This window comes from Rattus norvegicus, chromosome 7 (genome assembly GCF_036323735.1).
Source record: "Rattus norvegicus strain BN/NHsdMcwi chromosome 7, GRCr8, whole genome shotgun sequence".
Classification (NCBI taxonomy): Eukaryota; Metazoa; Chordata; class Mammalia; order Rodentia; family Muridae; genus Rattus; species Rattus norvegicus.
This window is the reverse complement of record NC_086025.1, coordinates 11561405-11588294: the sequence shown is the minus strand read 5'-3', so window position 1 is coordinate 11588294 and position 26890 is coordinate 11561405. Positions and strand designations below refer to the sequence as shown.

General features: G+C 45.0%; 1 protein-coding gene across 2 annotated transcripts; it reads right to left on the bottom strand.

The window, feature by feature from the left end:
• Positions 1 to 4307: 4307 nt before the first annotated feature.
• On the bottom strand, positions 4308 to 10980 carry Casp14 (caspase 14). Of its 2 annotated transcripts, XM_063263160.1 has the most exons (7): positions 10808 to 10980; positions 7918 to 7984; positions 7365 to 7514; positions 7039 to 7264; positions 6011 to 6127; positions 5749 to 5852; positions 4308 to 5228 (listed from the first exon to the last, which is right to left on the bottom strand). In XM_063263160.1, the coding sequence occupies exons 2-7, from the start codon at positions 7954 to 7956 to the stop codon at positions 5124 to 5126; spliced, it is 741 nt and encodes a 246-aa protein (XP_063119230.1). In that variant the 5' UTR covers positions 7957 to 7984; positions 10808 to 10980; the 3' UTR covers positions 4308 to 5123. The 2 variants fall into 2 exon arrangements, with proteins under 2 accessions (XP_063119230.1, NP_001178705.1); NM_001191776.1 differs by lacking the exon at positions 10808 to 10980 and having other exon boundaries at positions 5124 to 5228; positions 7918 to 7956.
• Between the last annotated feature and the right edge of the window lie 15910 nt (positions 10981 to 26890).

Sequence of the window (26890 nt, the reverse complement as noted above, 5' to 3'; positions counted from 1 at the left end):
TGGAGTTGCAGACGGTCATTCGAGCCCAACGGATGGGTCCTAGGAGTCGAACTGATGTCCTCTGTGAGAGGATCAAATGCTCTTAACATTTCTGCCGTCTCCAGTTTCTTTTCTTTGAAAAAAAAGTTTTCATTATATTTTATTTATTTATTTATTTATTTTATTTATTTATTTATTTATTTATTTATTTAGTGTGCATGTGCGTGTAGCTGTGATATGCAAGTGGCAGTCAGAAGACCACTTGCTGGAGTCCGCTCTCTCCTGTGGGTACTGGAAGCTATGCTCAGGGGGGCAGGCTTGGTTGGAGGTGCCTTTCCTTTAGGAGCCATCTCACACACCCTGTTTTCATGCCTTTAGGGACCTCTCTGCTTCCCCCCATGGTGTCCGTGTTTCCTATTAGCTGTAAGAAAGGCTCATTTTCCTGCACATTCCTCTGCACATTCTTGCTTGCTCCCCACCCAGCTTCTTCTCTCTATAAAAGCCGTACGTACTCGCTGTTGTGAAGTGGTATTCCGCTGAGGTTTTCATAGTAAATTTGGGATTGGTTGGTTTCGAGGATAATTATCGAATAAAAAAAAATCTCCATTTATTTATTTAAATATTTTCTAAACTTGGTTTTCAGTGCTGGGATAGAGGTCAGTGTTTGTGCGCATCAGATAATCACTAAACCACACCCCCAGCCCAGACAAATAGCTATACTTGTTTTTTTTTTTTTTAAAAAGTGGGGGAATGGTGGTGTAAACTAATCCCAGCACTTGAGAGGGGAGGTAGGTGGCTCTCTGAGTTCAAGGCCAGCCTGATCTATAAAGTGAGCTCCAGGAGAGCCAGGGTTACAGAGAAACCCCATCTTGAACCTCTCCCTGAATTTTATTAGTTAAATTTGTTTTAGACAGTTTTCCACATATGTACAATGCTCACCACCCTTACTGCCTACCCACTGCACTCTCCTACCCGCCTCCCCCACCTCCGTCTCTCCATGCAACATGTCTTTTTCACTTTCAGGTCTGCCCCTTTTGTTTGTGACCCACTGAGTTTATTGAGGACGGGTTGAGTGACCATGGATTTGGAGCCATCTGCTGGGGTCCGCTGGGCTCATCAGTGGCTAGACAACTGAGGACATCAAACCATTTTCGGCAAGGACCAGATAGTATTTTCAGTTTCCAGGCCATGTACTGTCTGGTGTAATGACCCATGTTTCCTCTTGTAGGATGAAGGCAACCATAGACAACATGTAAATGAGGGAACACCATTCTGTGCCAATAAAGCTTTGTTTATTAAATGGCCGCGGTGTGGATATAACATGTGGGCCATAATTCTTTGACCTTTCGTGTAAAGACTCCGGAGTGACTGGGTATTTGATCTATGGGTTGGTATGCTGTCTGTGCGTGCCATCTATACTTGTTTGGTTTTGCGTGACCACAGCTTCCTTGGTTACTTGATCTACAATTCTATCGATTAATCTCCACCCACACCATAGTCATGGCGGTAGCACAGATCCGGACCCCGAAGATGACCCTACGGAGACTTCGTTAGTGAGAAGGTTGATCAGCAATGACCGGTGAAAGCTATGGAAACATGGACGTAACTCAGTGGTGGAGCATCTGCCTGTAATGCACGAGACCCTGGGTTTTATCCCCCAAGTCACCAACAGGAAAGCTTTAAAAACTATCTCGTTAGGCCTGCTACACAGGAGGGCACCAGGCCTGCTACTATATAACCTGACCAAAAACAACCGATGGGAAAGCCATAGGACCTGGGAAAACCTACTGTTTGTCAAACTGCCTCCTTCGAGAGGTATGTCTCTACCCATGCACTGGTGCTTGCTGTAACCAGACAGGCTTCATTCTGCAGCAGCAGCCGTTAATGCTCACTCTGAACTTTTCAAACCGCTGGGACATCGATATCAGCACCCCTTCCAAGAGATCAGGGACCTTCATATAAAAGGGGTGCAATGAGAGCTGGATGGTGCTGGTGCAGGCCTTTAATCCCAGCACTCAGGAGGCAGAGGCAGCAAGATTTCTGTGAACCTGGTCTACGGAGTGAGTTCCAGGACAACCAGGACTGCCCGGAGAGACCTTGTCTAGGGGGATAAAAAGAGGGGCACGTGTGGAAAGAATGTAAGAACTGGAGTGTGTGGAGGAGTGCTATGAAACGCAGCCTTCTGAACATGTATAGCCATTGTTCTCATAAAGCTGCAGCTGTTGTCACCTGCACAAGAACAGGCCAGCAAGATTGGTTGATATTCCCCCAGGCATAATTAACTCAGTAAATTATTAACAAAAAGGGGAGAGGACACAAAGAGAAATGTGTTAGGGGATCCCAGGGAGAGGGGGAGGGGTAGCTGAGTTGCATATAAGCAAGATACATTGTTTACATGTGTAACATTTTCTTTTCCTTTCTCTTCCTTCCTTCCCTTCCTTCCCTTTCCCTTCTCTCCCTCCCTCCCTCTTTCTTTCTTCCTTCCTTCCCTTTTCCTCTCTTTCTTTCTTTCTTTCTTTCTTTCTTTCTTTCTTTCTCTCTCTCTCTCTCTCTCTCTTTCTTTCTTTCTTTCTTTCTTTCTTTCTTTCTTTCTTTCTTTCTTGTGTGTGGCTGCAGTATTTCGAGACAGAATTTCTCTGTGTAGCCCTGGCTATCTTGGAACTTGATCTGTAGACCAGACTGGCTTTGAACTCACAGAGCTCCATCTGTCTCTCTCTCTCAAGTGCTGGGATTAAAGGTATGCACCACTGCTACCTGGGTGAAAATTTCAAAGAATAGATAACAGAGATTCCGTCTTAAAAATTTCCCTAAATATGAACAATATACCTATACCAATAGACAAGTCTAACTTCTTGGATGCTGAGAAAAGAAGCTTTGAGGGTATGTCTGAATTTAGTAGGAGAGGAGGTGTGATTAATTAGTCATGTCTGCTAGGGGCACCAGGATAGAAATAGTGGCCTGTCAAACATGGTTCTCAATTTTCCTAAGGCTGCAACACTTTAATACAGTATCTCATGTTATGGTAACCCCTGACTATAAAATTATTTCATTGTTGCTTCGAAACTGTAATTTTGCTACTGTTATAAACAATAATGTAAACATCTGGTATACAGGTTATCTGACATGTAACCCCTGTGAGAGGATCATTCAATGTACAAAGGAAACATAGCCTGCAGGTCATGGACCAAGGTTGTCTTCAGCATGTAGCTTTGACAAGGCATGCTCAGATACTCTCTTGGAAAACATGTAGCATATAGCCATCTGGTATAGAAATGTAACCTGTAATTTTATAAATCCTAACATCTACTCGTACATCAGAGTCAGGATAAGGGTCTTGATACTTTGTTCATGATAGAGTCACACACAGATAGCCATTGGGAAAAAGGAAGCAAACTCATAACTCCTTCTATTTTACCCCCAAGTAAGTCTCAGAGCAAAGAGTCTAACATAGTTCTGGCAAAATTCAACAGATGTTTACTGAATTCTCATTACACCAATCAAAGGTTGACATCTGACAAAAGTAATTACAGCATTTCATCATGGAAGAGACCGCAGCATAAGCTAAAAAGAACATTAGGAGTGGAGTCAGTGGTGAGGGGGAGGCACTGGAAAAAGGGAAAAAGAGAAGAGGCAGGCATGTGGGAGACCTAAGCTTGGAGAATCGGTCTATTGGGCAAAAGACACAGAGGCAGAGGGGAGAGAGAGAGGATGCTAGCATTTCTGGGAGAACAATTTCATAGAAAAGGAGATGAATTTATCTGAGGGCAGATTGGATGGAGTCATAAAAATATAAAAAAAACCACATCAAAAACCACAGATGTAGGGCTTGCCTTTGGTCTCTAAATATTAGTGCTCTTTGTGTCTCCTCTAGGCTTCCAGAGACACCTCTTTCGTAGGAATTGATACCAAGGAAGTAGGGTCACTGCTGTGATAGACCTGACCATGTGGCTTTTATGATTTGGACATGTTTTGTGGGAGGAATTTGAAAGCTTTAGGTATAGTGGACTGGAAAAGCCATTAAATTCTGGAAACAGAACTCATAGGTTGTTTTGGGATCATTGAGGCCTAGCTCGTGGGGTTTTGGAGAGAAGCAAAGACTCTGTCAGGAACAAATAAAACTATTTATAGATAATTTGACTAAGGATTTGTGTGTGTTCACCATGCTTGGGCTGAAGAAGCTGCTGAGATCACCAGAGGCCAGCACCATTATCATGGTATCTTCTTTACTGGGGTAAACCTTTTGGAATAAGAAAGTTACTAGCTGGACTGCAGGAAGGGCTACTCAAGTCCTCTGGGGGTTTTGGTGTGATTGTTTCATGCTCCAGTCCTTTGATTTTGAGTAAGAATATTTATTGTCACTAGCTGTTGTATGTCCTGCCCTGATTTCCTTACAATGATGAATTGTACACCAAGCATGAGAAACAAGAATATGATGTCGTTTAGCTTTGGTCTCGGGGCTCATTGTATCTTTCAGCGTGTTTCAGAGAGAATTCCCCCACAGGTTATGCAGAGAGAGGAGGAAGAATTCTGGCTGTGGCAGAGTTGAGATCATTCAGGCCGAGCCTTGAGGGTCCGGGGAAGAGAAGAGAGACGGATGCGAAAGCCATTTCAAAGTCAGCTGGAGGGAAGTGAGGGGTGTATGAGCTATAGAAAGAATCCCAGGCAAAGAACAAGAAAAGGAGGAAGCTGGGAAAGCCTGAGAAGAGAGACCAGAAAGAAGAGACCCGTCTTAAGTTGTGACTCATAATGACCGTAAAGCCAACATGGCTGGTCTCTCTTCCAGCCTACTGCCCAGATTCCACAGTGGTGACCTTAATTGGTTATTGGAAGTTTCTAGAAATTGTTCAGAAAGCTACTACCTCTGAAATAGGAATGACCATTTTCAGTTGAGTCGTTGGAGGAAAAGGAAGGCTTGGTGAGGCAAAAGAGCCGAAAGGTAGCTATAGGAAGACCATGCGAGGCTGCATTAACAGAGTCAGGGAGTCCAGGCAGAGGAAGGTGGCGTCAATGTGCTCTGGTTGCCTGGCTTGCTCTGAAACTGATACAGATGAAGGGCTGTGATGAATGAAGAATCCAGGAACTATCTTTGAAGACTGGTGGCGACCGAGAAAGCGGCTGCAGGAAGGCCGTCACTGCCTTTCCTTTTATTGCAGATAGAGCTTCTTCCGGAGGGTGCTTTGGATTTCGGGGTTCACTTTCCTTGGTTTTCCCTCCTGCATCACCTCTGTGTTTGCCATAAGTCGGGTGATCTGCAAAATAGGTGTGGTCAGCTACGGGGACTGGCCTGCCAGGGAGGCTGATGTCAGGCGAGCATGGGGATGAGTTTGCAGGGAAAGGCAGGTTGGTCTCCATGTCTCAAGACCTTAATTGTCCTCTGGTGTTCCATAGTTTCTATGCACTCATTGGTTAGCTAGTTGGTGTGTGTCTACATGTGTACTTGTTCCCGTCATGCCTGTAACAACTGTTTGAGAGAGGTGACATAGGGATGTCGCCTTTCACAACTCTCCTGAATTAGTAGCTCAGCGATTTTGATAGACTCTCTGGGCCTCTGCATGTACGAATGTGCACACGCACCCATCCATCCTCACATACACGTGCCTATACAGATGCATACCACACACAAATACATGAACATGGAAAAAAACAACAACGGAAATCTCCCACACACAGGGGGCTCGGGAGTCCGATATGTACATGGAGATGAGAGCACAGGGAAAGGTTGGGAGGGCTCGGCCTGGGTGGGGTTCCCAGATGTCTCATCTGGCTCACCTCTTCTAACAGCTCTGTGATGGATCCTTTTTTATGAATGAACACATCCGTCAGGGTCTGGATGAAGCCAGAGCCTTTCTGGTCATGTCTATAGGAGAGGAACCCTGGGAAGGTCAGAAAATTGAGTTTGGAGAGTCTTCAGAGAGTGGAGGGGACCCCAGAAGAGGGTCCCTTCCTGAAGGGGAAGTTCAGGGATCATGGGTGCTGTTTGCGGGCAGGGGAGGAGCATAGGCCTCCCCCCAGGACATCTGAGAGCTCATACCCTCTACCGTGGAGTAGATATGGATCATATCCGTATATGTTGGGATAGTTGGGGGGTTTTTCTTCTTGATCACAGCAAGTTCATCTCCAGGTAGTTCCTCACCGGGGTCTCTGTGCTCTAAAACCAGGGGGAGGAAAAGAAAAAAGTCAGGAAGGAAAACAGGACCAAAGGAATGTTGTAGAGCAGTCTGGTCGCACGCCAGGTTCAGCTGAGGCTTGGAGTCTTGCACTGGGCTGGATGGAAAAGCACAAACTCTGGGCTAGAGAGATGGCTTAGTAGTTAAGAGCATTTACTGCTTTTGCAGAGGGCCAAAGATTCATTCCCAGGGCCAGGGAGACCCTGTACCTTCAGCTCCAGGGAGCTTCACCCTTTTGTGGCTGTCTCAGTTATTTGCAGTCATACACACACACACACACACACACACACACACACACAGACACACACACAGACACAGACACAAACACACAGACACAGACACACACACAGACACAGACACACAGACACACACATACACAGACACACACATACACAGACACACAGACACACACCACACACAGACACACAGACACACACATACACAGACACAAACACACAGACACACAGACACAGACACAGACACACACACACACAAACACACAGACACACAGACACAGACACAGACACAGACACACACACAGACACACAGACACAGACACAGACACACACACACACATACACAGACACAAACACACAGACACACACACACACCACACAGACACACACACAAACACACAGACACACACATAGACACACACATACACAGACACACACGCACATACACAGACAGACAGACAGACACACACACCTAAAATAAAATAAATCATAATAATACACGAGCATGGTGCTGCATAATGTCAGCACTTGGGAAACCAAGGCAGGAAGATCATAAATTCGAGGCCACCTTGGATTACATTATGAGTTTCAGGTCAGCTTGGGATACATAGTGAGTTCAGCCCTGAAGACCAAGGATAGAGTATCCCAGTCCCCACCTCCTCTGCAGGCCTGGATGATATACACTTTTGGCTTGCCTCTCAGGGCCTTGCAGTTCTTGTTGTTCAAGACCTCAAAAAGGTCTTCCAGTCTGACCATATTCCCGTCTTCTCCCTTGAGGAAGCCTTCCTCGCCGTGTGCCATGAGTACCACGAAGGCACAGCTGACAGGCTCTTTCCAATTCTCTATGGTCTGCTGAAATTCATCCATATCATCCAGAAATTGCTTGGAGGAAGAGGAATGAGCAGGATTAGAGAGGTGTCTCAAACCCTACCCTTCTTGTCCGGCCCGCTTCCCTCCTGACCTGGAGCCGGCTGCTCAGTACCTGAGCAGTAGGATCCCTCTTCATGGTGCTTTCAAATTTTAGGTACTGGAACATGCGTTCTAGGGCATCCATATCTACCTCAGAACCCTCCCGGGCTTTGGTGACACACAGCGTCAGGGCCAGGCGGGCACCCGACATATCGTATCTCTCCTAAGGAAGAAGACAGAGGAAGAAGAAAACACAGCACAGTGAGGCCTGGTGTTGGGGTTGGCAGATCCTCTGGACAAGTTGCCAAGAGATTCATGGTGCTCTGTGGACTTCTCCATTTCTTGCTTACTTGCAGAGGTCTCAGAATGTCTACAGCCATGACTGGGATCCTGTCTTATACCATGTGAGAAAGGACGGTATTGTGGTCAGAATTTCTTTTGTGAAGAACGGCAGTTGAGTAAGGAATAAAGTGATAAGAGCCTAGCTCTTGGAGACAGATGTTCTGGGATCCTTCCCTCCTTTTCCAAGTTGCTTTCCATTTCTAGGTCTATTTTTGTCGTCCTTTCTAGTCTTTCTGCAACATTTGTTTTTCCCCCCTTCCCATGCACTCTGTACCCTCACCCACCTCCTGCAAGGGCTGGGGATTAATCGTCTCTGAGTCCATGTCTGGCTTCCAGCACCTTTGTCTTGCCCTGGAGGTCAAGAGAACACAGGTAGAAAGTCTCCAAAGGAAGGCTAGTGGGGCAAGGTGGCAGAATTGTCTATCTCCGACTTTTGAGACTGCGTAGGAAAGTTACTGTATGGTCAAACCTAGAACTGAAAGTCCCCTAGAGTATGTTCTCTCTATAGTTACAATACAGTAGAGTCTTCCACCCATGTTATTCTAGGCCCATTAAAAATGACATCTCTTGCTGGGGGTGGCACATACCTTTGAATCCCAGCATACAGGAGACAGAGGCAGGAGGATCTCTATGAGTTCGAAGGTAGCCTGATCTACAGAACAAGTTCCAGGACAGCCAAGGCTATACAGAGAAACCTTGCCTTGAAAAACAAAAAACAAACAAAAAAACCAAAAAACAAAAGACAAAACCCAACAATGACAACAACAGAAAGAAAGAAAGAGAGAGAGAAAGAAAGAGAGAGGAGGAAAATGGCATTTCTTGAACCCCCTTTTTCTCCTCCTCCAGAACACTTACTTACTTGCCTGTGTTTGGGTCCCCCCTAGGATCATGGCAAATGGCTTACTTACATACTCCTCTATTATACCGAGGGATGTCTGGCTGAAGAGGTTCAGGGTTAGCTTAAATTGAGAATTCCATCAAAGCAAGGGCTGGCTTCATACTTGTGGTTTCTCATCTGAGGAGGGCAATCTATCTCTCCTTGTCTGCCTTGAGACTGAGCATCTGCCCGGAGTCTTCATCCTTCTCCCTGAGTCCTGTCTTGCACCCTGGCTAACCTGAAGGATGTCTGGCATGTCCTGGGCCTTTCCTCACACTCCTGTATGAGACTGGAATGCTTCTTATGTTTGGAATGACATAATGTCTGCTATGCCTTCTCTTCATTGCACATACTTTTACTCAGTTACCAATCCTTACATATACTGGCCATTCAACCATGTGTCTATCCATCCACTTATTTACCATTTATCACGTCTTAAAGTTATTCATCCATCCACTCACCCATTCATCCATCTACCTACCCATCCACCCATTCATCTATCCACCCATCCATCCACCCACCCACCCATCCACCCATCTATCCATCTATCCATTCATCTATCCACCCATCCATCCATCCACCCATCCATCCATCCACCCACCGATCCAACCATCTGTCCATCTATCCATTCATCTACCCACCCACCCATCCACCCACCCACCCATCCATCCATCTATCCACCCACCCATCCACCCACCCATCCATCCATCCACCCACCGATCCAACCATCTGTCCATCTATCCATTCATCTACCCACCCACCCATCCACCCACCCACCCATCCATCTATCCACCCACCCATCCACCCACTGATCCAACCATCTATCCATCTATCCATTCATCTATCCACCCACCCACCCATCTATCCATCCACCCACTGATTCAACCATCTGTCCATCTATCCATTCATCTACCCACCCACCCATCCACCCACCCACACATCCATCCATCTATCCATCCATCCATCCACCCACCGATCCAACCATCTATCCATCTATCCATTCATCTATCCACCCACCCATCCATCCATCCATTCACACATCCATGCACTTTAATATCCAACTATCCAATTATCCCTTTAGATATTCTCCTTTCAGCCATCAAACAATCTTCCAGCCACTGACCTATAAAACAACCATCCATATCTTGACTGTCCATACGTCTATCCATCCACCTACTTGCATCTAACTCTCTACTCCTTCACTGACCAAGCATATGTTTCCTGAGGGCTTCTTATGGATTAATCACTGGGAAGACATTACATTAGGTAGTCCTTCTTCTGGCCCTTATGTAGTTCTATGACAGACATGGACATTAACTTTCTTTCCTATGAAAATGCACACACACACACACACACACACACACACACACACACACACACACACTTGACGAGATCCAAATATGGAGACTATGGAAGTGACAAGAGCCCAGCTCTGAACTCAGACATAGCAGACCCCAGGCCCACCCCCGGAACCCCCAAGAACTTAAGCCTCTCTCTGTCTCTCTGTCTCTGTCTCTGTCTCTGTCTCTGTCTCTCTCTCTCTCTCTCTCTCTCTCAGATTCTGTTTTTGCGTCTGGAAAGGCAGGATCTGGGAACAGCAGTAGGTACTTCAGTGGTAAAGGCGAAGTAAGGCAGGCTTCATGATCCCTACTGGCCTCCTGGATGTGCCACACCCTCCTCTGCCTGTTCACACTTGCATTACAGCAATGCGTGTGTTTCTACAAGCTACTCACTGAATATCGCTTTAATCATCTTCACAATTACATGCATCTGAAGAAGAGTGTAAGACAGATGTACAGACAAGTAAAAATAAACTTTACAACGAGCATCCCAGGCTTTACATACGATGTAAAGTATTAGATCTCTCAGATTAGAAAGAAGAAAATGACAAGAAGAGGAAGTAGCCGGGTTTCCAGGTTCTTACTCCCACAGTCGAACTGGTAGCTGAGCTCAGTTTTCAGGACCAAAGCAAGCCTGAGGCCTTTATCTGTGCCTCCATCGAGGCTGACAGTGTGGGTGGAGAAGCAGGTGTTGAGGAGAACGTGTTGAGCAAACAAATACACAAATGAACAGATGAGGAAAGGCCTTTGTAGGGATTTGTTAGAACAGAGGGAAATTCCTTCAACTCTGTCAGAATAGAAAAGGGGAAGGGGAAAAGAGGGAGGGATGGCAGAAAGAGAGAGGGAGGGGAGGCGGGAAGAGAGAGAGAGGGACAGAGAGAGAGAGAGAGAGAGAGAGAGAGAGAGAGAGAGAGAGAGAGAGAGAGAACACGCAGTAAGTGACCGCAAAGCCCTCACCGGTGCGCTCCTTCTCCTTGGGTCAGGCCCTGGCTTGTCTGACTCCAAGCTGTTGATGGATGATGCAGCGCTGTCACTCAGGAGGAGTTAGAGCCACGTGTTGCTCTCTGAGAAAGGACAGACTCAGAAGTTTCTTCTGAGATCCTGTCTGTGACTGGAGCAGTGCAAACTCTGTCCCTTTATTGTCCGAAAGTTTGTTTTGTTTTTTTTTTTTCACTCAAGAAACCTCGTGACAAGAGAGCCACACCCCTCTGCGGCAGGTGTGGAAACAGAGTCAAACGCCCATGGAATGAATGAATGAATGAATGAATGAATGAATGAAGGCGTGGCTCAGCCAACACCACCCCCACCACATCGCCACTTGTTCTTGGAGGTAGAACATCCGAAGGAAACAAATCAAGGCCCCTCTGCTCGCCGCCCCAGGTTCAGCTCAGCTCGTTATTAATGCGTGATCTCTATCCTTCATTCCTCTCTCTATCAGGCAGATAACAGCAGCTGCTTTACTTTCTCATGACCTCCAGTCCTCAGGAGTCCTCAGGAGTCCTCTTTAGGAGACCTTAGCATTGTCCCTCCCATTTTGAAGCTGAGGTTTACGGCTGTGCAAATAGGTGGCAGCTCAAGGCCACCCAGCCAACACTTGGCATTCAAACCCAGAATTGTCCAGTCCAGCTGACTCCATGGTACTTCATGGCCCCTCCTCAGTTCTCCTCTCTTTCTCTTATTCTCTCCTCTCCGTTCTTTCCCAGTGTCTTGTTTTGATTACTTTTCTGTTGACGGGTTTCATGAGATAAACTCATACTACTCTCCTCTTCTGCTTGGCATGCCCAGTTTGCTGGCTTTAATACCGTTGTAGAGTAGTACCAGGGACTCTTCACCATGGAGCACTCTAGAGTATGCTCACTGCCTTACAAAGACAAGCAGGCTCTCTCACTGAACCAGGAACTAGGCTTGCAGCCAGCAATTCCCAGAAATCCTGCTGCCTATACCAGGGCTAGGATTTTAAGCCTGGGCATGTGGCCCCATACGGCTTTTTACATGGGTTGTGGTGATCTGAATTTAGATCCTCACGCTCGCTTATGAAAATCTCTGATTCACTGAGGCATCTCCCAGCCCTGCGTTTTAAAGTAATTTTTACTACATTTGTATTTGTTTATTAATTGCATACCACACCCCATACCACAGCATGTGTATAGAACTCATCTTTTGGTCCAAGGGACCAAACTCAAGTCATTCGAGGTAAGCTCCTTGACCCACTGAGCCATCTTGTCCACCCACCCTTTTCTGTATATGTGACATGGTACATGTAAGAGTGCATGCACATGCATTCACACGTGTGGAAACCAGAGTCAGTGTTGGTTATTTTCCTCTCTTGTGTTTCACTTCAGTTTATGAGCCATGGCCTCTCGCTGAACTTCAAGCTCACTGATTCAGTTAGACCGATTGGCTCGCAAGTGCCTGATATGCACCTGTCTTCACCCCTCCGTGGCTAGGATTATAAATGTGTCCTGCTGTGCTCTGCATTTTATACGGGTGCTGGGAATTGGAACTCAGTTTCTCATGACTGAGCCATCTCTCCATCCCCCCTTTCTGGATATTTTACAGAAATTGATGCACAGTGCATAGTCCTCTGGGTCTGGCTTCTTTCACTTAGCACAGTGTCTTTGAAATTCCTCGACACTGTGGCTTGCCTCCGTCTCTATTGCCTTCAACATTGAACACTATTCTGCTGAGTGAAACCTATCTGATGAGGCTCATTTAGAGAATTCTTGCCTTTGGCTGATGCACACCACACATATTCATGTGCAATGTTATGGACATTTATGGACAAGTGTTTGTGTAGGTTCACGTATGTTCATTCCATTTCTAAGAGTGGCCTACCGAAACACACATTTTGTTTTGGTTCTCACAATTGTAATATCTCTGTTCACCCACTTCTGTTTGTTTTGGGATTCCCCAGGCACTAGACCCAACATTTTCTCTACAATTCCCCAAACCCTACCCTAATAGAAAACACTAGAATTCATTTTTTTTTCTGGTTCTGGCATTTCACATAAGAGATCTCATAATACACTCTCTTGTAAATTTTATTCTTAAAATTCAGTCACTTTTTATTACATTTATTTATCTACACTGTGTACATGTGTGTATGTGCTGTGAATGAGTGGAGGTCAGGGGACAAGTTTTGGGAATTGGTTCTTTTCCCACTGTGCAGGTCTCAGGGATAGAACTCAGGGGGTTAGGCTTGGGAGCAAGTGCCTTTACCTACCATGCCATCTTGCCAGCCTGATGGGCAGTGTCATTGGCACTTAGAATAATAGTGATTTATCAATCATTGTGGCTGGAGCAGATTAATAACTATTCAACCACCACCCTTAGAAAGAATTTAGGGATGCAGATTGTTAGTATAGTTGTGTTAAGATGTTTTTGTTAGTGGCTTTGATGTAAAAATTCTTGGGACACAATTTAAATTTCAGAAAGGCACACTCCTGAGAGTTGAGTGAGGGACTCCCTGAAGTCAGGGAATAAGAACAATATCCATTTATGCCCTCAGCTTCCTGATTCTATGATTTAATGGAAAATTGTTAACAGACGGGTAGCTGTGTACTCTGAGGATTTAAAGAAGAAATGACTGCTTTTTTTATATGAAAGTTTAGATTTGTGATTCTTTTAAGATTTTTTATAAGATTACTTTTTGAGAAAAATAATAAAATAGTCGATCCTTTTTTTGTAATCGAAAATTGCAGACTGCCAGTAAGAGAACTGACTGAGGAAAAAACCTTGCTTGCTTACGCTTTGTTAATCTATAACAAGTTACTTAAAAATGAAAGTTTGTAGGTCTTTGGGAATAATTTGTTTTTTATCTGTAATATGTAAAACATTTAATCATGTAGGGGTATTGGGAAACATGCAGTATTTCATTTGTACTTACTGTAAGCATTCACTTAAAATAGAATATAATTACATTGTAGTTTTTATATTGCGTGAGAAATTTTCCTGGGGGGTATAAATTATAGGAGAGGAAAAATAAAGTTGTTGGAGCATTGATTTATTTACCAAATGTGTGTGTGTGATTGTGTGTGTGTGTGTGTGTGATTGTGTGTGTGTGATTGTGTATGTGATTGTGTGTGTGATTGTGTGTGTGTGTGTGTGTGTGTGTGTTTGTATTTGTTTTACATTCGTCACCAATCCCCACATCTCCTCCTTTTGATTGCTCAACACACTGCTATAGCTGGCCTCCAACAACAGGGCATTTATGATATTTTTTCTCATTGTCCCACCATGAAATTTCAGCTGGTTATCTATCTATCTATCTATCTGTCTGTCTGTCTGTCTGTCTGTCTGTCTGTCTGTCTGTCTATTTATCTATCTATGTATCTATCTATGTATCTATCTATCTATCTATCTATCTATCTATCTATCTATCTATCTATCTATCTATACATCCATCCATCACCTAGCAATCAATCTATCAACCTATTTCACACTCTACCTACATAAGTCTGTTATACATATCCATTTCTGTCCTCTACATCTATATATGTCTGTACACATGTTTTTATCTGTACATATTGTGTATACACCTGTGTACCTGAGCACAGGTAAAGACATATAAAGAGTAGGGTTATTCTTTCTCCTTCTCAAACCGGTTTTTGTACCTCTGGTGGTGGTGGTTCTCCGTGAGGATGGATGCTTTCTATGTACTGCACCCTGTGGAGAGAACACACTTTCTTACCTGATTTCTCACTGATAGGTATTTGGGTCGTTTCTAGTGCAACTTTTCAGATTATGAACCAGGAAGTTGTGCGTGCACGGCTCGCCTCTCTTGGCGAATGCACACTTGCATTGATTTCGAGTGCCCCTTTGTGAGGAGCCGCTGCTGGAGCTATGGCTGCTTTGAGTCTCGCACCAGTGTTTTCAAGCCTGTCCAATCCACAGCAGCACAGCTTTCCCAGCCTTTCTACCCTGGTCGTTTCAGTACGAGAGCAACCTCCAGGCCCTGTGAACTGCACAATATCTCATTAAGTGGGTGTCAGGAATTCGTTTAGTTATTCCTCTGCTGATGGATGTTTCAGGAGTTTCTTGTTTTTCTCCATGACAAGTAAAAGATGCCACGGGCAACTTCAACACACGCCTCCTTAAACCCGAGATTGAGTATCTTTGCTTTCTTACAGAATTAAGATAATGTGCACACTTATTTATTTGCACGTGTGTGTGTGTGTGTGTGTGTGTGTGTGTGTGTGTGTGTGTGTATGAGGGTGTGCGTATGCCACAACTCCTGGGAGTCAGTTCTCTCCTTCTGTCATGAGGGTCCTTAGGAATCTCACTTAGGCCATCAGGTTTGGCAGCAAGTGAGTGCCTTTACCGGCTGAGCCATCTCACTTGCTCCTAAGAGTTCTCTGAAGGCAAAGTTCCTAGAAGTAGATTTATTGGTCCCCAGATCACCAATAGCACTCCTTCAGTCACTTTTCCACATCAAACAATATGAGGGGGGAGAGGGGGAGGGAGAGGGAGAGGGAGAGGGAGAGGAAGAGGGGGAGGGAGAATCATTATTTCTGCCTTGCCATCAACACAGGCTACTCCTACCAAGCCAAGCTTCCCATATGTAAAATTAAGGTGACTCTGGCTGCTTTCTCTGGCTGCCATGGGAGGCACACACAGAGCAGGGCTTGAAGCTGGCTTTCTGCACATTGGAGGCACACCGTGATTCCTCCTTCTCTATATTTTCATGTTGCAGGCATGCAGCCGGTCACCACCATGCTGGGGTTTCTCTCCAGTCTTTTTCCCCATTCATTCTGTTGCTTTCAGTCACAGTTCTCTAGGACTAGGTCCAGAAATTTCCACTGAGAAACCTATCCTGCCAGAGAGTGGTGGATATGCCTTCAATCCCAGCACTGGGGAGGCAGAGGCAGGTGGGTCTCTGAGTTTAAGACCAGCCTGTTCTACAGAGTGAGTTCCAGGACATGGAGGGCTACATAATGAGATCCTGTCCTAAACGAAACAAAAGCAAGAACAGAAGACGAAACAAACAAAAGACAATACAAAAAAGGTATATAGAGAGATTAGAGCAACACACACAACGAACGAAATCAAACCACGAAAAGCAAGTCAAATAATAATGATGTCCGTTCGTAGCATTGGGCAATTTCTTTTGTATAAATACTCTTTCGGCTGATGTCAAGTTACCAGGAAAATGCTTGAGTGTGGGATGAGGAAGACGTGGCCCGAAGTCAGGACTGAATGGTGTGTAGGACAGCAGGGCGTCTAGACAGGCTGTCCCCTGTAAGGGAGTAGCCTGAGCCGTTCCCTAGGAGATAAACATGTAAGCATCTAGAAAGAAAAAGCAGGTGGCTGAGTGTGCTTGCCTTAGTGAGGTCTTGCAGTGAAGAGTGACAGGGAGGGGTCTTTGCTAACGTCTCCCTAACCCAGCCTTGCTGAGATCTCAGGAGGGAGTCCTCTAATGAGACACAGGCGTATGTGTCAGGAGCCATGAGAGTGAAGGATTTATCACTATGGGCCAGAATAATAGCTCATCGACTACCTCAATTGAGTTATCACACTAATAAGGTATTGGATGATTGTTGGGTGAGAGAAAGTCTTGTATAAAGGCTCCAAGGATTGCTGCCTGCTTGAAGTCGCAGAGCAATGGGGTGTTTTGGGGATGAGCACGGTGAGGGAGGCAGCCACTGCAGAGGGATGTCAGTGAGGAGAGAAGCAGCGGAGAGAGCTTGGTGGCCTTGGAGCTCCATGCTTGTTTTCACGTGGCTAGGGATCAAAGTGTAAGAGGATGTTGGTGTTAGTCAGTGAGTCTGAGTGGTGAGAGGCTATTGTGTGACACTTCCTCGAACACTTATTCACCCTAGATAGAGAATTGAACTTGGTGAGACAATGAGTTTATTTGGGTTACTTACAGGAGTGCAGATAAAGTGTTACTTATAGGAGAGTGAATGACTCAGAGCTCATCCCAGTCTGGAAGACAGAGCATGAAGACTGCAATCCCAAAGCTTTCTGAATGACCTGCAGGCAGCTTGACAGGTCGGAGAACGTCCCTTCCTAGAGTCCTTACCACGTACATAACCTTACAGAGGGAGGGGTCTCGTGCATCCTGATAGTTTTAGGGCTATGTAGTGAGAACCTGCCTCAAAGTTCAGGAGGATTGGGGGTGGGACTGAGGCTTTGATCCATGAAAATATGCCCAGCGACAGAAGCCAGACTGAGGCCCACGTTGTAGATTGTGGGTTGGTAGAATCAAATTCCACCTCGTGTCATATTTAATATTCATCGTTAGTGGCTTGATGTCAGGAAGTGATTGATATTCACAATCGTAGCCAACAGTAGTATCCTGAAACTTTATCTGAAAGCCACAGTGAGCTAGGAGGAGCACACTACAGTGACTTGTTGCACAACTCACGGACAATGTATACTAAAGCATTGCACTGTCGAGCGAAAGCAGATAAGGAGATGGGTGTGTTGTTCGCCTGGCATAATCATGTTATGGCGTACAGAAGCCCACTCGATTTATGGGATTCTGCACCAGTGGATCCCACTAACTGCTCATTGAAAGAATTGGGGAAGGACCAGTGAGTGGTTTAAATGGCGAGGGTACTTGCTGCCAAGCTTGAGGACAGAAGTTCAATTCCCCAGGGCTTCCATTGTAGAAGGAGAGAACTCACTCCTGAAAGTTGTCCTCTGACCTCCACATGCACACCTTACTCCCAAATACAAGAGCACACATGTGTGTGAACACACACCAATATAATGATAATGATAATGATAATGATAATAATATATTTTGAAAAGAGAAAAAATTTGGGAAAAAGTTGACATCTGAGCTGGCTGCACAGGTCATCAATTCCAGCTACTTGAGAGACTGAGGCAGGAGGATCACATGTTCAATGTCAGTCTGGACCCTGCCTCAAAGTAAGGAATAAGAGGAGGTGTAGGGGTATAAGAGTCAGAGGGGATGAAGGACACACACACACACACACACACACACACACACACACACACACACACACATACACACCTCAGTGGTATCAAGTGGCACAAGATGATGAATTCGATCTTGAGCTGTTTGATATAAACCAAAAGTCTCACAGAGTTACTTGTTCTTCCTCAATATCCCATTAGTGATAGAGCACAGCCTTCTATACCATTGACATTTGACTAGGTGTTATAAACAACTCACAGGTAATTCCAAGAAGGGAGGCAGGAGGGACAGCTCGGCAGTTTAGAGTGCTTGCTGCTTTTGCACAGGACTTGAATTTGGACTTTCACAGCCATCAGCAACACCAGATCCAGGGGAATCCAACCCCACTTTCTAGCCTCTTCAGGCCCTAGTACCTATGGCACACACGCAGACAGACAGACAGACAGAGACACACACATAAATAAATAAATAAGTAAAAATGCAATTTAAAAGCTGTTCAAAAGGACTGGGGGTGTAGCTTGGCTGGTGATTGCTTGTCTAACACACGTGGAGCCCTGCGTTTTCCCCTAGCGCGGCATACAACTCTATATGGGAGGCTCACACTTCATCCCGGCACTGGGAGGTGGGGGCAGAGGATTAGAAATTCAAAATCGTTTCAGTTACTTATGGTGTTTCAGGTCGGCCTGGGCTACCTGAGACCACGTCTTTTAAAAGAAAAAAAAAGTACATTGAAAGCTGCCTATACATTCACTGTACACATTTAATGGTATTTAAATTGTTATTACACTTATTATTTTGTATACGAACATGGGACCATGCATGCTGTAGCATGTGTGTGAAGGTCGGAGGACAACTTGTAGGAGCTGATTCTCTCCTTCCACTATGCAGGTTCTGAGAATTGGACTGGTCTTTAGGACTGCTGTCAATCAACTTCACTCACTGGGTCATGTCATTTGTCCTATGGCACTATCCATACAAGGGACTTGAATATCTACCTTTATGGTATCTGTGTGCTGGAACCAATCTTCGTGTCTTTGCAGCCTCTGAGTATTTTCTCTGCTGTAGCCTGTACTCTGTGTCACCAGTGCATGGTACTGGTGCAGGACCTGATGCTTTCCCCTGTATCCTGAGCAACAGAAGAGAGATTCATGGTGACGAAAGAGAGTAAATGGGGGTAGAGTTGCTCCAGTACTTGGGACGGCTTTCTGTCATCCCAGGCTGCCTTGGAGCCTAAACAACTCCCTACACATGGCACTGGTAAGATAGGGTAGCATCTTGTTAGGCAGGATTTTGTCAGGCATAGTCTGGGAAGATGCCCAAGTGCCTCGGGCGCTCACGTCCTTGAACAGATACAAGTTTTGCAAGACACTAGTTTGACAACCAATAAGAAGGGCTGCTGTGTGGCTGTGAGTTTTCAGGCCTTCTCATGGAACATTGATTTTATTTGTAAATATCCCTTCTGGTATTTATTACTACATGTATTTACAATAAAAGTACAGACAGGTTTAGTGGCAGCAATAACCATAGGAGTTGTTATTGTTGGGTAAAGCTTAATCCCCTTCCCTTTCCTCTCTGTCTCATTCCCTCTCCCTTCCCCTCCCATCCCTTGTGTCCAATCTCCCTTCTTTATCCCCCCTTCTGTTTTTTTCTTTTCTGTTTTCACTTGTTAGTCAGGACCTTACACATACTGGGTAAATGTCCTATTACTAAGCTACATCATTAGCTGTGAAAAATACTGATTTAGTCTTTTAGTCTTGGGAAGTGAACCTAGGGTCTCACACAAGCTGGGCAAGCCTTTGACTATCAGGTTGCCTCCCAAACCATCTTTTTCCTTGCAAATCCTCTTGCCTCAGGTAATAGGGCAGCTGAGATCACAGGCCTGCGCTCCCAGGCCAGGTGGAAGAGCTTGATCTCCCACTGCTTGGTTTCTTGCACCTCATTTGCAATTTTCTGTAGAGACGGGTTGATATCTCATCACGGCAAGGGACACATAACGCGTATTTTACCTCGCACAAAAGCACATGGTGTTCTCAATGGACATGCCATTCTGCATAAGCATGTGGTACAGTGTGATATCCCGGTACATGACTGTAATATGAAATGATTTGGCCTACACATATAAGACATATAGTTAGTAAGGAACACAGAATACTTAAAGTTCAGGTAGGGTAGCCTTATCTTTGTGTGTGAGTTCATGTGTGGCACATGCATATGTGCGGAGGCCAGAGGAATGTCTGCTTTGTCACTCTAAGACTCTCCACCTTATTCCCTGTGGACAAAGGTCTCTCGCTGAACCTGGAACTAGGCTGGGAGCTAGCAAGGCACAGTGAGTCTACCATCCCTGCTTCCCCAGCACTAGGGGTATAGGTGGCATTTATTGTCTTTTTGAGTGGGTGCTGGGGATTTGAACACAGGACCTCATGCTTGAGGTAAGCATCCTTAGGTGAAGGTCTCCCATTACCTGGCCCTTACTTTCCAGAGGAAGAGTTTATAATACTCTCTCAGGATTTTAAACATCAGAACTTGAAACCTACTAACCACTGTGCTTCCCTATGGGGGAAAATCCATGTGAAGTTTAAGGAGAACCGAGGTGGTGTCATGGATGTTGAAGGTAGCTCGGACTCTTGACTTCTCTTACTTCCCTTGCTCCACAGCCTTGGGTGAAGTCAGTGGAAGAAAACAAGCCTGAAAGCCTAGAAGACCACACAAGCTACCAAAGATCCTTTGTTCTGGAGACCCAAGAGATCAGTGGCAAAAGTAGTTTTGTTCCTGACTTTGGCCAAGTACACTCTTCCCTCATGGCCCTGGCTATGACTTCTGTTCTGTTACACCTTTTGGCCAGACTCATGTTGTTTCAATTTCTATTTTTTTTTTTAGTTTGTTATAAAGAGTATATGTCTTGGAGCTAGAATGCACAGTGATTAAAAATACTGGCTGCTCCTCCAGAGGCCCTGTGTTCAATTCTCAGCACCCATATGGTAGCTCACAATTGCCTGTAACTCCAGAGGATCCAACACCCTCTTCTGACCTCTGCAGGAACTGCGTATACATATGAACAGACACATGCAGGCAAAACACCCAGTCCACTTGAAATTGAAGAAAAATTTAAAAGGGTGTGTGTGTGTGTGTGTGTGTGTGTGTGTGTGTGTGTGTGTGTGTGTGCGTGTGTGTGTGTGCATTTTGGGGAATGGATTAGAGAGATGGCTCAGTGGGTAAGAGGGCTTTCTACACAATCATGAAGACTTGAGTTCAAAACCTTAACACCCAAGTGAAAAACTAGGCATGCGTGATTGTGGCCTTGGTGCTGTGGGGAGTGGAAGCAGGATGATTGTTGGGGATTGCTGGCTGAGAGCCTAGCTCCAGTTTCAGCGGGAGACCCTGTCTCTAGAGAAGGCAGAGACTGATAGAGCCTGGTATCCGATGTTCTCTGCATGGACACCCCATCCCCCAAACACAATGAAGAGAAAGAATAGGTGTGTGTGTGTGTGTGTGTGTGTGTGTGTGTGTGTGTGTGTGTGTGTAGTGAAGAGGAAAGCTTCACTCTGTAGAACCATATAACTGAGTAGAAGACACACAAATGTAATGGAGTGAAGCAGAGGCTCTACAGCCCAGTGTGCTGGCTTGGGCTTTGACATTGCTGTCTTCAGTTGGGTAACCCTTGGTGATTCAGTTTCTCAGTCTATAACGAAAAGATACTGATTCCCACATTACCGGAGTGTCACTTGGGTTGATACATCTAAACACTTAGGGGAGTTCTGTGTTTTAGGGAGTATTGGACTCCTTGGTACCCCCTCCCCCCATTGGTGTATGTTTGTGTTTGTGTGTTGTGTACGTGGATATGGAAGCACAAAATCCAATCATTACCCATCACTCTCCCACCTTATTTGCTGAGGCAGGGTCTCTCAGTCAGACCAAGAGCTTCCTGAGATGCCTAATCTTATTAGCCAGCTTGTCCTGGGATCCCTTCCAAGACTGGAGTTTTAGTTGGGCTGCCCCAAGAATCCAACATTGACTCATGTGGATTTCTGGGGATTGGATCTCTGTTTTTTTGGCTTCTGCAGCAAATGCTTTAACCCCAGAGCCATCTCCCCTGACCTTAGGATGCTTTTGGAATCTATCATTTCCTGTCTATGATCACTTTCTTGTCTTAGATGAAAGGACCAGCACCCAGGACCTGGGAGGGACCTTACATGCCCAGTAGACCCTAACTGAGGTGGGGAAGATCTCTGTGCCTTCCAGACTCTCCCTTTCCCTCTGAACAGGCCCTGGTTCGTGCCCATGAGGTGGCCAGAGGCTGATGCTGAGATGGGACTTCAGGGAGCTTCATGACTCGCTAGGATGTGATGACTTCAGAACAATTAGCGATCGCTGTAAGAGCCGTGCTTCTCAACGAGGCATGAGGCGGAGATAAAAGAGTAATTATCGGAAATCCGCAACTGTGGTTGTTCTTACAACTAAGAGTCACCAGTATGTTTGCGTGTTCAGAAATGGGTGAAGAATGAAGTGGGAAAGAATGAAAGGAGGGAATGTTAGTGACCCAAGAAAAAACCTCGATGGAAAATTACTGCTGGGAAACAGATTTCAGGAGAATTAACTTGCGCAAGGTCATTTCTCCACAGGGGAATGGTTCGGGTGTCCTGTGAATGATTGCTGCATGCTAGCCAATAGGAAAGTTTTAAATTAATTTTTAAAAAGGTCCACTTCCCCGGTGTCCTTTCTTTTCTACTACCTCTGGAGGGTGGTGGGCTAAAAGGGAGGTTAAAGCATTTAAGAACCATCATTAAAAATAGGCATTTGAAACAATTGGAGTTACAGGTATCATATCAAACGCAGGTCCTCATGTTTGCAAGGCAAGTACTAACTGTCCTATTAAACAGTAAACCTGTTTGGGATTTCTAGCTCTAGACTCTTCCTAAAGGTTCAAAGCACTAAACTCATGGTACTTTATTATAATATTAATAACAGATTTATATTGAAATGGAAATCGGCTGAAGTCAAGAGAGAGTTGTTTGAGATGGGGGGAACTTGAGGAGGAGCTGGGGGTCACAGCCTTTAGGGCCATAATAAAACCCTGTTCCAGGGGCAGTGGGCACCGTAGTGGGTGATGATGACTAGAATGCTGGAGACACGCGTGGACACTGTTGTGCTTTGAATGAGATGTCCCCCATAGGTTCATGCATTTGGACACTTAGATGCCAGGTGGTGGTACTGTTGGAGGAGGTTGTGAAACCTTTAGGAGGCAGAACTTTGCTGGAAGAATTATGTCATTAAGGGTTTATAATCTGAGGGTTTATAATCTCTACTTCCTGTTGGCTTTCTTAGCTTCCTATGTGTGGATACACATGTCATCGGCCAGCTTCCTACTCCTGCTGCCATGTTTTCCCCACAAGGATGGACTATGCTCCTTTGTAACAGTGTTTCTCAACTTGTGGGTTGTGAACAATCCATCTAAGATATCCTGTACAACGGACATCTACATTATGATTCATAACAGTAGAAAAACTGTAGTTATGAAGTAGCGACAAAATGACTTTATGGTTAAGGGACACCACAACATGAGGAAGTGTACTAAAGTGTTACAGTACACATCAGGAAAGGTTGAGAATCACTGCTCTGGAACCATGAGCTAAAAGAAACCCTCTCTTCCTTATGTTGTGTTTGGTCATGATATTTTCATCAGAGCAACAGCAAAGGAACTAGTGCAGACAACCAGACAGGAGGCTTCACAGCAACACGCAGGCAGATGGTGGCATGGGTCACAAAGTGAGGTGGGGCTAGAAGGAAACAGATGTATTTAAGATTATTAGGAGTGCTATGATTTGAGTGTGGTTCTCCCTCCCCTCAAAGACTTGGAAGCCTGGTCTTTAGTGTAGAGGTGTTAACAGTTGCAGGTATCTTTAAGAAGTGAAATGTGTTTGAATATGATTGGCCCAGGGAGTGGCATTATTGGAAGTATTGGCTTGTTGGAATAGGTATGGCCTTGTTGGAGTAGGTGTGGCCTTGTTGGAGTGGGTGTGGCCTTGTTGGAGTAGATGTGGTCTCATTGGAGTGGGTGTGGTCTCGTTGGAGGAAGTGTGTCTCTGTGGGGGTTGGCTTTGAGACCCTTCTCCTAGCTACCTGGAAGACAGTCTGCTCCTGGCTTCCTTTGGATGGAGTGGAGTTCACAGCTTCTCCAGTGCCATGCTTGTCTGGATCCTGCCATGCTTCCTACAATGATAATAATGGATGGAACCTCAGAATCTTATAAGCCAGCTCCAGTTAAATGTCCTTATAAGAATTGTCTTGGCCATGGTGTCTCTTCACAGTAATGGAAACCCTAAGACATGAAGTCCATCTACCATTAGAGGGCCGAATAGCTATGCACATGTGAGGAACACTAACCAGCTTTCGTATGCAAAATATTCTATTGGTTTTACTCTTGTATCTACCCATTTTTATTACTATGACTAAATATCTCAGGCTTGGTAATGTTATAAAGAAAATACTTCATTTAGCTCATAACTTCTAGAGATGAAAGGGCACAGAAAATGGAGTCAGGTCAGCTCCGGTGAGGACCTATGAAAGATAGTGTATAATCATGAGGAAACGCACCTGTGGTCTTTGAGTCAGAATGTCTCCCATCGACTCATATACTGGAATGTTTAGCCCCCAGTTATTGCCACTGTTTTCGAAAGATTAGGGTTGTTTAACACCAAGAGATGTGAAGCTGGGAGGGAGACATGGGATGAGGGTAGCTAGGATTTAGTTCTAGTGAGAGTTGTAAGAACAAGCCTGGTCCTAAGCTCATCCCTGTCTTTCTGGCCTGGGATAATGTCTTAGTTTCTTTTGTATTGCTATGAGAAGACATCATGGCCAAGGAATGTATAGAAAAGTTTATTGGGTGCTTACAGGTCAGAGGGTGTGACCATGACCATCAGGTAGGGAGAATGGCAGCAGACAGGCAGTTGGAACAGTAGCTGAGAGCTTGTATCTGACTCTCAAGCTTGAGGAAGGGAGGGAGGGGGAGAGGGAGGAAGGGAAAAAAGAAGGGAGGGAGGGAAGGAAGGAGGGAGGGAGGTAGGACAATGATATCACAGTCTCATGGGCTTTTAAGGCCAAGCATTCAGTATATGAACATATGGAGACCATTTCTAATTAGAAGACCACAGGTGGGCTTTCTCATGGTTATACACGTTATCTTTCCTAGGTTCTCACCAAAGCTGACCTGGTCCCATTTTCTGTGTCTTTGAGTCTCTAGAAGTATGAGCTAAATGAGTTATTTTTCTTTATAAAGTTACCAAGCCTGAAGTATTTAGTTACAGTAACAAAAATGGGTGCATACAAGAGTTAAATCAATAGGATATTTTGCATACAAAGTTGCTCTGTCTAGTAACACATACTTGTAATCTCCATTACACAGAGTCTGAGGCAGGAGGATTTTGAGTTCAAGTCAGTCTGGACTACTTAGTGAAATTCTTGTCACAATAAGTAAGTAAGCAAGCAAGTAAACAAACAAACAAAAGCACAAATACTTCTCATATTTAATAGTGCATTGTTTGTTCATTTACATTCGAACACATGTGTGCACGTGTGCATGTGTGTGTGCATGTGTATGTGTGTTCATGTGCATGCGTGTGTGTGTGTGTGTGTTTGTGTGCATGTGTGTGTGGGTGTGTGTGCATGTGTGTGTTGTGACACTGTTTCTGGGGGAGATGTGAAGAAATTTCTGCTGACCCCAGTTAGGGAACCAATGACAGAGCAGACCAAAGTAAGGATACTACTAAAGTCTAACTTGGTGAACTAGTTGATTTCATTGGGGTTAATTATAGGAATGTGGGTGAGAGGTTGCTTAGAGAACACAAAATGACTCAAAGACAGCTGCATCACCAAAGCCCACCCAGGAATGAGAGGTGGAACCCTGGAGTTCAGTGCCCCATCTATAGCCACTTAGCAGGTTAGAGGGTGTCCTTTCCACGTAACTCAGTTGGTCTGTGCCTCTTCTCAGAAGCTTGTCTTGTCTGAGAGTCTTCTAGGTATCTTATCTTCTCTGAGAGTGACTCTAGGCAGTCTTTTTTTTTAAATTAATTTATTTATTTACATCCTAAACTCTGCCCGTCTCCCAGTCTCCCCCTCACAGAGATCTTCCCCCATATACCCCTCCCCTTCTTCTATGAGAGGGTGAGGTCCTCCTGGTTATTCCCCCACCCTGGGTGCATCAAGTCTCTGTTTAGGCTTATAAATATTGCAGAGGAAGGGATTGAATGTGATTAAATCTATTCTGTTTCAGGAATTTCCTGATGTTGTTTTGAGTTGTATAGTTCTGTCTTCCCTTTAGGATGCAGTGTTCACCCTGAATCCCCTAGTATAACCTATTTCACTTCCTTGAAAATGTTCTGTCCTAAATGAATGTGTTGTTTCACTCTTGCCTTACATCCTATGTCTTAGGAGGTTTCCTTCCAACGTGGAATGTTTTAACCTCAGAGGTTTGTGTTGTGCCATCTCCCTAGGCCCAGCAGGGAGATGGGATTAATCAGAGTGAGATTAATAAGGCCGTCAAACAAGTGAGCCGGGTGTGTTCAGTATGGAAGGGAAGATTTGCAGGCCTGGACTGTTTCTTCTTTTGAGAGGCATTTGTTCATTTCACCTCCCAATTTCATACTGGAGTATCCATTTGGATTAAGACCTTCCAGTTCCACATATAGTCTGGGCCAGTGGTTTTTAATCTTCCTAAGGCTGTGACACTTTAAAATAGTTCCTCATGCTGTGCTGACCCCAACCATAAAGTTATTTTCATTGCTACTTCATAACTGTAATTTTGCTACTGTTATAAATGGCAATGTCATATCTGTGTTTTCCAATAATCTTACATGACCCCTGTGACAAGGTTGTTTGAACCCCCCTCCCCCAAAGGGATTATGACCCACAGATTGAGAACTTCTGGACATTAACCTATTCCTCAGTGATGCTGATAAAATATTCTTTTCTATCCTGGAGGCATCCCTGCCTCTCCAGTGATGGATCTCTTTGCTGTGTGGAAGCTTTTCATTGGCATAGCTCTGCTGGCCAACTCTTACTATTGTTTCTTGTTTGGGTTGCAAGTACTTACAGGTTAGACAGAGCCTTGCACTCACTGAGTGCCATATCTGAGCCTCATCACTGCCCCCAGCCTCGTCCCT